The sequence below is a fragment of the Dama dama genome, chromosome 5, assembly GCF_033118175.1.
Source record: "Dama dama isolate Ldn47 chromosome 5, ASM3311817v1, whole genome shotgun sequence".
NCBI classification, from domain to species: Eukaryota; Metazoa; Chordata; class Mammalia; order Artiodactyla; family Cervidae; genus Dama; species Dama dama.
In genome coordinates, this window is record NC_083685.1 from 82,384,918 (window position 1) to 82,397,760 (window position 12,843).

Sequence of the window (12,843 nt, forward strand, 5' to 3'; positions counted from 1 at the left end):
ATACTCTAAAAATGTCTTCTCTCTAAACCTTGAAGTGTGACTTTATTACAAAGAAAAACATTTCCTATTTTTACTCTCACGGTTGTAGCTGGTAGGCCAACAGCACAAAATTTAGCTCAAAATCAAGAGCTCTAGAATCTAACCTTAAATATGCTGCCTACTTGTGCTCCTCGTAGTTCTAAAGTGGTAGTTGCTAAGTCATGTCCGACTCTTTATAACCTCATGGACTGCAGCCCACCAGGCTCCTCTCTCCATGGCATTCTCCAGGCAGTAAATTGAAGTGGGTTGCCATTCCCATCTTCAGGGGATCTTTTCAACCCAGGGATCAAACCTGGCACTCCTGCACTGCAGGCAGATTCTTTACCATCTGAGCCACCAGGAAAGTACTTCAAGCCCTTCACAGCTCTAGGTAAAAGACAAATGTCAATACTAGCTTTAGGTATCATCTACTTCATTATCACATAAAGACTTAAACAAAAGTGCTAGTGAAGTCCAAGTGATCAGTAAAACAACATTTTTTAAAAGTCAATATATCAATAGACAGTCCAGCTATTCAAAAGTAACATTTCAGGTGGATTTTTTGAGTGATTTACATTGAGTTTTTAAATGTTATTCTCTCTATACCATAATAGAACCTCATCTCTTCCTTCTAAACTCTCTTTGGGATAAAATTATTTCAGAGAAAGTTTACATCAGTTACTGATTATAATCCAAAAAATCTCAGAAAGGAGCTCAAATCTATAAATACACATATGGAGTATGTATAGATGGAGTTTCTGAGTTATCTCCAAGAACCTACTGAATATTACCACCATGCTATATTACTTTGCCAACAACGGTCCTTATAGTCAAAGCTATGGTTTTTCCAGTAGTTATGTATGGATGTGAGAACTGGACCATAAAGAAGGCTGAGTGCCAAAAGAATTGATGCTTTTAAACTGTGGTGTTGGAGAAGACTCTTGAGAGTCCCTTGGACTGCAAGGAGATCAAACCAGTCAGTCCTAAAGGAAATCAGTCCTGAATATTCATTGGAAGGACTGATGCTGAGGGTGAAGCTCCAATACTTTGGCCGGCCGATACAAAGAGCCAACTCACTGGTAAAGACCTTGATGCTGGGAAAGACTGAAGGCAGGAGGAAAAGAGGACAAGATAGTTGGATGGCATCACTAACTCAATGGATGTGAGTTTGAGCAAGCTCTCAGAGATAGTGAAGGACAGGGAAGCCTGTCATGCTGCAGTCCACAGGTCTCAAAGAGTCAGATGTGACTGAATGACAGAACAACAAATATACTACATGCACCCAAAGAAAGGCAACGCTGTAATCAGCAATTCTCTCTCCTACTCTAGGCAACATACTTCTCTCAGTGTTTCAGTGAATGATATAACCTTTTGTTCACACCAGTCATCCATTTCTCTTTACTTTTCTTCAGTAACCTCATATAGTCCCCAATCCTACAGATGAAACTTGTTCAATTTCTCCAAAATTCAGCCACTTCTCTTCATCCCCACCAAGAATTAACTTCTTCCTTCTTTAATCTGCCCTAAGCAAAAGGCTATTTTTTGAATCATCCATAACAAAGCTTAAAAATAAAGAAAGAACAAAATTTATTCCAAGTAACTTGAGAAGGAAAAAGGAGAAGAGGGCAGCAGAGGATGAGATGGTTGGATGACATCACCAATTCAATGGACATGAACTTGGGCAAACTCCAGGAGATGGTGATGGACAGAGAGACCTGGTGCGCTGCAGTCCATGGGGTCACAAAGAGTCAGACACAACTTAGTGACTGAACACCAACAACAACAGCTTGAGTACCTCTCAGGAATGGAGAATAAACCACTAGTCAGTAATGTGAAACTAAAACTGCCCAGCATCCTATCAAAAATCATTAGGTACACACAGAAGCAGGAAGGCACACCAAGAAGAAAAACACCAGTCAATAGAAAAGCTCCCCAACAATACCAGGGTGAAAAGAGCACACCAGGATTCTAAAGCAACTATTACAAAATAAATGTTCTATATGTTCACATATGTACATGATGAAGAAAGAAATGAAAGATATAAAAGAACACCCAGATGGCACTGGATGAAAAATATGGTATCTGAAATGACAAATGTGTTGAACAAAATAGCAAACTAGACAGAGCAGAAGAGATGACAATATAGATATATAAATACACAGAAATACAAACTATACAAAATCAAACAGAGAGAGGGAAAGAGAATTTTTTAACTGAGCAAAGAATCAGTGAGTTGGGAAAATATCAAGTTGTGAACATATATATAATTGCAGTCAGAAAAGGAGCAAAGAGGAATGATAGGAAAAAAATTGAAGATATAACTGCATTAAAATTTTCAAATCTAATGAAAACTAAAATCCCACAAATCAAAGAATCTCCAAGGAGAAGAACCCCATACCACAATTTTACAATTTAATTACTTTCCACTCTGATCTTTAACTATTTCCTTTCTTGTGCTATAATTCACTCTACTTTTGCTAGTTTCCGAATATGAAAGCTGACACCACTGATTTCATGTTCTAACATGGGCATTTAGTTCTATGAATTTCACCCTGAGTACCATTTTAGTGCCATCCCACAAATTTTTCATTTTTTCTCCAAAGTTTTTATTTTTAAATAACTATAGATTCCTATCAAGTTGCTAAAATAGTACAATGAAGGTCTGCACACCCTTCACCTATTTTCAAAACCAGGAAAGTATCATTGGTACAATCCAGCGACCTTAATCAGATTACACTAGTCTTACACATACAATTTTACATACACTTATTTTGTGGTGAGAGTGTGAGGGGGTGTTTATATGTAATTCTATTCCATTTTGTCACACACGTTTATCTGTATAACCTCAGCTTCAGTCAAGATACAGAACTGTTCCATCAAAGATCTACTGAATTCTTCATGGTCATATTCAACCCTCCCTCATACGGTCTCTCTACAGGATGCCCTTGAGAATCATCCAACTTGTGGCATGTATTTATACTTCAACATACTATTTTTTTCTCCCTGAATAGTAGTCTAAGATAGGGATGTGTTCTGTTTTTATTTTCATTCAGCTAAAAATATCCTAATTTCCCTTTTGATTTCTCCTATGAACCATATATCATGTAGAAGTGTATCATTTACTTTCCATATATTTGTAGATTTTCCTGAGATCTGTTAATCATTTCTTATTTAATTCCATTGTGGTCCCAGAATATATATACTTTGTATAACTTGAAAGCTTTTAAATTTATTGAGACTTGTTTTATGGCCTGGAAGAAGGTCTGTATTTGTCAATGTTCCTTGTGCACTTGAAAAGAATGCACACTCTACTGTTGTTGGGTGGAGCGCTCTACTTCGTCTAATATGAATGTAACAAGTGAGAGTTTAAAGTGGGTTTTCCCAGACTAGTGGTTGCCAAGGGGGTGGGGACTGAGGTAGGAATTGAGTATGAGTTTGGGGTTAGCGGATGTAAGTTTTTATATATGAAACGGGTAAACAACAAGATCTTATTCGAGAGCACAGAGAACTATATTGAGGATCCCATGATAAATCATAATGAAAAAGAATATTTTAAAAAAGAATGTATATATACATGTATCAATATAACCGAATCCCTCTGCTATAAAGCGGAAATTAACACAACATTATAAAGCAACAGCTGTTGCAGTTCTTCGGTTGCTAAGTCGTATCTGACTCTGCAACCCCATGGACTACAGCAAATACATGTCAATAAAAATCAACTATATATCAATAAAAAAATATTGATTAAAAAAAGTGAGTTTCTCCTAAGCAGCATATAACTGGGTTTTATTTTTTGACCCAACTTGACAATCTCTGACTTGTCCAGTATTTAGGCCATTTATAACTAACATGAGTACTGATGTTGCTTAGAGTTACATCAACTTGCTTATTCTTAACACTTTACTTCCTTTTTTCAGCACTTAGGTTTGTTTTTTATTTCATCATACATCTTTAACAACACAGTTTGCCTCCAAATGATGTTGAAGTCACACATTCAATAAAAACCTTACAACAGTAAGTTCCATTTCCCACTCTCCTGGTTTTTATACTACTGTTGTCACACACACACATGTGTTTTAAAGACCACGGTACATTCACACTATTTCTGTGTTTTGTCAATTTTTGTCAATATTTTGTCAATTATATTTGAAAGATAGTTAAAAATTAACAAAAACCCCCATATATACGCCTTAGCCATTTTCAGTGTGTATCAGAGCTGTATTTCCTTTGCATGATCCTTTGTTAACATTTAACAAAGAAAACTCAGTAAACTTAGGGAGGAACTTCTCACATACCCATGGATTATCTTAGAAGTTCAAAGCCTGACCTATCCCCAGCAAAGCTAGTTAATGTCAGCAACTTAAAAATACTGCTCCTGCCAAATCACCTGAAAGAAAAGGAGGAAACATTATTTTCTGCCCAAATAAAACTTCCCCAGTTTAACTCCGTAAGCCCTGTTTTTAATTTACAATTTGGGAAGCTCGGAAACAGACTAAAGAAAAAGTATTATCTACTTTGAGATCACATTCAAAGCTGGTTGATATCTGTTAGTCTCATCTTTGTTTTTGGCAAAGGAATACACTAAAATAAAATGACTATATTAGAAAAGGTAACTACAGTTATGCATTTTTCTTGAAGGGAAAAAAAATACTATTACCACAAAAATCACTAATCATCACTACTGTAATCTTTTTATAAACAATTCCCAAGATTTCTTATGACCCAGGCAAAACTTTTTTTTTAATATTAGATTCTTAACTTTCATCCTCACTGAGCTAGATAGCAAAATTAGACTACCATCTGCATATCTTCTCTACACACATAAACTAATCAATCTACTCAAACCATATGACTTTTTGGGCTTATTCTAAACAGCAATTTCGTATGGCTCACCCTAATAACAAAGAAGTAAATTCCACCTCCAGAGTGACTTTGTAAGGGGCAGGCTCATATGAGTCAATTCATACATCAAAGTTGCTCAATTTTGAATCATTCCATTCAATTAGTATGGGTAGTAAACATGACTAGAGTTAGGAATATAAAATTTGGAGTTTTCACTTACTTCACTATATTTAGGTAAGAAATATTTAATGTTCAGGCGCATTTCCCTTTCCCTGCCCACCAGTGACCCTTAGGCCACATATGCAGAACTTTTGTTTATCAACTAGCAGTGTACTTGTTATGATTACAGGGCTGGAAGGGGAGGTGGGGATTCCTTGCTAAACATCCTGCTCTCCTAGTCTCTTCTCCCTGCGACAAAGTGTCTTTTGCATTTCCATTTACATCATTCTTTGTTGAGTATTATTACAACTTCCGGAGTTTGTACAAGTCTACTTCACTTGATCCACAGATTCAGACACAACCAAAGAAAATGCTGGCGACACTAGTGAAGTCTGCATTACAGTTTTACTCCAAATGATTATATTTGAAGATACTTTCAGTACTATATTATGAAAAGTCTGCAGATTTTCAACATGGTCAAGTAAAACAAAAACTTCCTGCCACCAGGTACAATATCATCTTTTCAAATGGTTTCAGTAAGGGAAATGGAGAGAAAGCAAGAAGGTAGTAAGAAAGTCTTCAGGAGGTTATAAACTGCATAAAGGGCTCAACAGATGGGCAGGTAAAGGTATTCTCTCTAAACCGGCTCCAGCATTGCTTTAACCAATTATATTTCAGCTTTTACTCCTCTGATGCAGATGTCCATGTTTTGAACATTTAATTTCTTTAGTCATGAAATATACTAGTTTGTCCAGGACTCTCAATCAAATAGCCTTTTTCTTTAAAAAAAAAAAATTATTTATTTGGCTGCACTGTGGCAGGTGGGATCTTTGTGTAATTCTAGATCTTTCATTGCGGCACACAGACTATGGTTGTGAAGTGCAGACTCAGTAATTGCGGTATTGTGGGCTTAGCTGCTCTGCGGCATATGGGAACCTACTTCTTTAACCAGGGATCAAACCTATGTTCCCTGAATTGCAAGGCAGATTCTTAACCCCTGGACTACCAGGGATGTCCCCCAATAGCCTTTCTTTATGTAAGAAAATGTGACTTCAAAATTCAGGCTAAATCTGTGTCTCTGCTGCCAATGTAAAGAAGTAGTATAATAATTATTACAGAATTACCTATTTCTGAGGTGTTTTTTAAATTAAGTTATATCTATAGTAACATTTCACTAGATAAGAGGAAACATAACAATTATGTAACCAAGATATAGGACACACATATGAAGTCTGTCACTTAGACAACAGATCTGGCAACAAGGTCAAGATTACAGATTCAAAATAGGTATTCCATTGTTAAGTCCCTGAAGTCTATTAATTGAAAATATTTCTTATTTATTTCTGAAATAAGAAAGTAAGGTTCAGAATGATGCTGAGCATCACTGCACTGACCACAGTAACCCCTTTATAAGAGCAAGTATTATTACTGATACTTTATACTTATCAAGTTAATGAGAGGTGGTCTGGAACTAGAAACTTGGCCTTTTCATCCTTATTCCTATGCTAATCCATCTAGAATTCAAAAACATCTAACATGACATGCATTATATTACATATTTTATTCAGAAATCAAACAATCACCAGTGACTATTTCAAATTGCCTAATTTTGTTCTAGTTCAGCTGTGCAACATCTCACAGGTTTATTCTGTCTTCTATGTAAAAGCCTTAATTAACACCCTCCCATCTCGCTCTAGTATCATGTAGCTGCCACACCTCTTCCCTACTCCTGAACCTCTTCTACAACACTGCCAGGGTGTTCTTTCTAAGGTGAAATTCCGATGGTGTTGTTGCAATGTTTGAAAACGACTGACAGCTTGGGCTACAGTGGTGGTTCTTCAGCCATGCACCTGGGGGGTTTTGTAGTTCTAAGAATTGAACAAAGGTGTTTAGAGCTGTTAAAATAAAGTTCGCTTAACTCACTGGAACAAATAAGTCAAGGAATAGAGATAGCTGCATTTTTTTTTTGGGGGGGCCCGTATCTTTTTCTACATATTTGGAACTTGCTACTGTTTGTCTACTGTAACAGACCTGTCAAAATAACTAAAGAGGACTTCCCTGGTGGTCCAGTGGTAAAAAATCTGCCTGCCAATGCAGGGAACACGAGTTCAATCCCTGGTCTGGGAAAACTCCATGTGCCACAGAGCATCTAAGCCCATGTGCCACAACCACTAGGGCACCAGCATGCCCTAGAGCCCACTCTCTGCAATGAGAGAAGCCGCTGCAACGAGAAACCTGCACACGGCTACAGAGAGTGGCCCCTGCTCATCTCAGCTAGGGAAAGCCTGCCTGCAGCGGTGCAGACCCAGTGCAGCCAAAAACAAATCAATAAAAAGTATATTACAAAGTAACTAAACAAAGAAACCCGGTATTAATGCTGAAATAGTCAACTATACTTAATTCAACAATTAACTATTTTACCTCTGTAGAGAGGTATGGGAAAATGTTCTTATAAACATTGGCATTATATATCAATATATGTTTTTTCCAAGTCATATGATAGAGTTAAATATATGCTGAGATAACCAAGAACCTAAGAACTTTTACATACTCTGCTTCTTAAACCAGAAAACCACTTACCTACTATCCCTCTGTAAACAGTTTAGCAACTTAAGCCATTGTCTTCACAATTCCATGTGTAACCCTTCACTGATGACCTGTCTCACTTTCTTCTATGTTTTGATAAAACATCTGTCTCCTAAATTAGATACTGAATTCACGAGGACAGAAGCAACATACTACTCTCATTTCAACCACAAGCTACTGACACAGAGATGTCATTCAATAAATACATGCTAGAAGAATCAGTGAATTCAATCACACAAGAGAAATGAAACCACCAATTCTTTGTTACAATTACGGAGCTTCCTAACTTTAGTGCAAAGTCAGTACACTTCCTCTGTTTCTAGTATAACATATAACACATTATAAACATAAAATTGTTTTACAAATTTTTTTACTTCATACTGCATAATACAACCAGGCAAGAAAATAAGTCTGATAGAACAAAACTCTATTAAAAACATGTCAGTGTTGATTTACAGAAAATTTCCTAAAAGCATACAGTACTCAGAGCCATCCAGTTAAATTAAGGATTCAGTGAATTCTACAGATTTACATTATAATTGTAAAGAATTTTTAATTCCATGACCGTAAGCTGGATAATAAATATTACATTATCTTTTCCGGTCTCACTTACAAAGAAGGCTGTTTCTAGTTCAATGTATACTTTTTTCTCCTTAAGTAAAAAAAGAACCCAGATCAAAAGTAAACAAAATCCTTATGGAGCTGCAATCACTACTTCAATGTTGCAAAAAAAATCCTACAAAGCAAAAAGCCTGCTAATACAATTTCCACAGCAAAAAGTATGTAACTTTTTTTATGTCAGAAATAGATTCCAATTTTATGAAACTTTATTATATCCTAGAATCTTTATTTTTTTAAAAAAATTTTGAGAATACCCACCACATAGATACTCTCTATCAATTTATATAAAAGTAAGGGTATATGTCATGACCAGGGAACATGAACGTCCAGAAGCACAATTAATGTGTGCTAAAGCTTATGAGGTATTGTATTAAATATCTTCCTTGCCTCCATCAGATTGTTTATGGCCTCTGGCCATATGACCATTGGTAATATGCATGATTGCATTAAAAGTGAGCATTTTAAGATGAAAGCTCAAAATAGTGTATGGAAGGAAAAAATTAAGAACTACTCACAGCCAGCAAGCAGGAACTGATAATACTGCACTGCATCTGCAGCGAGGAGCAGAGGGTGGTTTGCGTTAAATGGTGGCTGCAGTTCATTCCATTGAGGAGTTCTAAGGAAATAACAGAAGATTATTAAGACTCAGGCTTAATAGATGGAATATAAATCATCACTGTCACCACTTATAGACACTAATATAAACTCACACTATCATTTTAATCATTAAAATGAACTTGCTGGAGTGCTGAAACCTGAAACACAAAGCCATCTGCTTAGGAAGAATAAAAAGGTGGCAGTGAGTCTACAAATTACATAGAGTCAATATTAGTTTAATAGCAGACGACCCTCCAACATAACAGACAAGACAGTCAAAACACTGAACAGAGAGGAAGTGTGAAACTCAAATGCCACAACTAATTTTTACCTAATTTCTGACAATTGTTAGCATTTCTGACAACTGTTAGCACCCTCTATTCTTAGAATATATTTACATTTTAAAATAAAATAAAGCAGAAAATAATGGTTAAGAAAACACAGTTAATGCTAGACTTATTAAAGACCTGATTAGCATGAGTTCCAAAATAAGCCACTTATTTCAATGATGGTGCACTAATTTTAATTAGATCTGCCCACTCCTAAATAGCTTGACACGTAATATATTGATCAGGTCAATCCAGTGCAGTCAAGTAGTAGGAAAGAGTGCTGGAGCCACCAAAAATCAATACAAGAATATTTTTAAATGTCAAAAAGAGAGAGATGATTTTCATATCCATTTTTGTCTGTTTCCTTACATACATAGCTTCCCTGATGGCTCAGATAGTAAAGAATCTGCCTATAATGCAGGAAACACAGGTTTGATCCCTGGGTCAGGACGATCCCCTGGAGCAGGCGATGGCAACCCACTCCAGTATTCTTGCTGGGAAATCTCATGGACAGAGAGGCTACAGTCCATGGGGTCTCAGAGTCAGACACAACTGAGCAACTAATACTTTCACACACATCAGGACCAATTTTCTGTCTCTCCTGTACCAGTATACACTATATGGACTGGGTTTTGTCCTGTATCTTATTTCTCCCTCTTTATGCTAGATTATAAAAATTCTAATGACTATGTACTCTCAAGGAGGACTCTGATTTTAATAAACATTTTTACTGTGATGAGCCATTTTATCTTGGGGAATCACTTTATTTATTATTATTATTTTAATATTTATTTACTTGGCTAATATTCTTAGGAGCATAATTCTTGACAGCTAAACAGTGGCAATGTCCATCAAGTGATAAATGGATAAACAAAATGTGGTCTATCCATATAAATCACTTGGCCATGAAAAAAGGAATGAAGTTCCACTACATGCTTAACATCGCTGGGCATTAAAAACACTGCACTAAGCGAAGGAAGTCAGATGCAACAGGTCACATTTTGTATGGTTCCATTTACGTGAAATGTCCAGAGTAGGCAAATCCAAAGACACGAGGTAAACTGGTGTTGCCTAGGGCTGAAGAGTTGAAGGAAAATGGTTGGAGGGGAGTGATTGCTAACAGATACGGGGTTTCATTGGAGGTTGATGAAAACTGACTGTGGTGTTCCAGTGGTTAGGAATCCATCTTCCAATGAAGGGGATGTGGGTTCGATCCCTGGTTCGGGAACTAAGATCCAACATGCTGCAGGGCAACCAAGCCCATGCACCAGAACAAGAGAAGCCCTCGTGCCACAACAAAGACCCCACCACCCTCAAAAAACTGACTGCGGTGATGGGTGCAAAACCCAGTGAAAATTCACTTTAAGTGACTGAATTGTATTATACGCATTACATATAAATTATATCTCAATTAAAAAAGGAATGAATTATAAAAAAAATGCAACAAGAGGCATTTTTGTTCAGTCACTCAGTTGCATCCAACTCTGCGATCCCACGGACTGCAGCACGCCAGGCTACCCTGTCCTTCACTACCTCCCAGAGTTTGCCCAAATTCATGTCCATTGAGTCCGTGATGCCATCCAACCATCTCATCCTCAGTCACCCCCTTCTTCTCTGGCCATCCATCTTTCCCAGCAATAAGGGTTCCAATGAGTCAATTCTTTGCATCACATAGCCAAGGTAATGAAGCTTCAGCTTCAGCATTAGTCTTCTCAGTGAATATTCAGGGTTGATTTTCTTTAGGATTGACTAGTTTGATCTCCTTGCAGTCCAAGGGACTCTCAAGAGTCTTTTCCAACACCACAGTTCAAAAGCATCAACTCTTTGGTGCTCAGCCTTCCTTATGATCCAACTCTTACATCCATACATGACTACTGGAAAAATCACAGCTTTGACTGGACAGTAAGAGGGATAAATCAAAATAATTTTGCTGAGAGAAAGAAGACAAAGAGTATCCACTGTGATTCTATATAAAATTTTGGAAATTAATAAACTGACCTACAGTGACAGAGAGCAGACCAGTGGTTGCCTAGGGCTCAGTGGGTGAAGTAGGAATGAAGAGGGGCAAGAGGAAAGATTACAAAGAGGCATAAGAGAATATCTGAAGTAAGGATATAATCATAATGTGGAGCTTCACAGATGGCACAGTGGTAAAAGAATCTGCTTGCAATGCAGAAGATATGGGAGACACAGGTTTGATCCCTGAGTCGGGAAGATCCCCTAGAGAAGGAAATGGCAACCCACTCCAGTATTCTTGCCTGGGAAATCCCACGGACAGAGAATCCTGGCGGGGCTACTGTCCATGGGATCACAAAGAGTTGGACATGACTTAGCAACTAAACAACAATGTATTTATATTGTTAATCATGGTGATGTTTCACAGCTGTATACCTATGTCAAATCTTATCAAACTGTACACTTTTAATCTTTTATACCTCAACAAAGTTGAGTTTTTGTAATAAAAAACAAAAAGAGATACTACCTGACCAGAGTCCAGCTGGCTCGGGGAGATGTCATCATTTCCAGCGGGGTGTCATCGCTGACCTTGGGGGCGGTGCTTAGCGGCCGTGGTTCCAGCACGTGCTCCACTAAGGTCCCGTAGCAGCTGATAATGTAGAGGGACTCAACCACAACTTGTTTGGACTGATCTACAAATAGAAAAACAGACGCTGGATGTGCGATAACGGCATAAAAGGACAAGAGCTTCATTTTTACAAGTTACTGACCCTTCAATCTGTTCCTGAGGCTGGCTGCGAAAATAAGAAGGCAGAAACTTTTTCACATGGTGCCTGCTCCTTGTCTAAAGGTTATCTCTTATAAGTAGATGCTAATAAATATGAAGGGCTTCTTAGATGACTCAGCAGGTAAAGAATACGTCTGCAATGCAAGAGACGCAGGAGATGCAGGTTCGATACCTGGGTCGGGAAGATCCCCTGGAGGTGGAAATGGCAACCCACTCCAGTATTCTTGCCTGGCAAATCCCATGGACAGAGAAGCCTGGTGGGCTACAGTCCATGGGGTCTCAAAGAGTCGGATTTGACTTAGCGTCTGAGCACAACAACAACAATGAACATGAAAAGCTCTTTGCTATCAAAATATTTTTAAATCTTTAAGCAATTTATTTCAAGAATGACACAAATATATTCAAAATTCTAGTATGCTGAAACAATATTATACAATCTTTTGCATTTGCCTACAGTATAGTAATTTGCCCCACAACATGCAAAATGAATACCAGGTGAGAGATAGGAGGACTGACAGAAAAGGAACCCTGCAGGGACTAAGATTTAGTTATATCGGAGGTACCAACTCAACTGTATGAGAGACTGTCTGCCTGAATCAGCCGAACTTCTCACATACTCCCTCTCGGAAAATTTTCTCCTTTAAATTTCTGGATTAAAACAAACAAACAATGAAATACAGGAGCAAGTCCTCCTCCCCCAAAGCTTCTCCCTTCGTTGCTCTCGGTGGGCTCACTGGCCCCCACAGTAAACGAAGAGCAGTCATGCTTTGAGGTCAGGTGTTGAATATGGATCTAATCAAATGACTTTATAACAAGTACACATGTCCTCATTACCAAGACAGGTTTAGTCCTCTATCTTGGGTTTTACAGTAAACCTAGGAGCACAGAGAATCCCTCATGAGTGCTGGGTGGGTCACCTTATCTCTCTGCCAAAGGACTCAATTA

General features: G+C 37.7%; 1 protein-coding gene across 1 annotated transcript in view; it reads right to left on the minus strand.

Annotated features, from left to right (window-relative positions):
• Positions 1-12,843, minus strand: part of BCAS3 (BCAS3 microtubule associated cell migration factor) — a 583,611-nt gene that overhangs the window by 303,309 nt on the left and 267,459 nt on the right. Inside the window, exons 19-20 of the mRNA XM_061140731.1 lie at positions 11,638-11,803; positions 8,745-8,845 (exon numbers count right to left, since the gene is read on the minus strand). Coding sequence (XP_060996714.1) covers positions 8,745-8,845; positions 11,638-11,803 — 267 coding nt within the window. The remainder of the gene's footprint in view (positions 1-8,744; positions 8,846-11,637; positions 11,804-12,843) is intronic.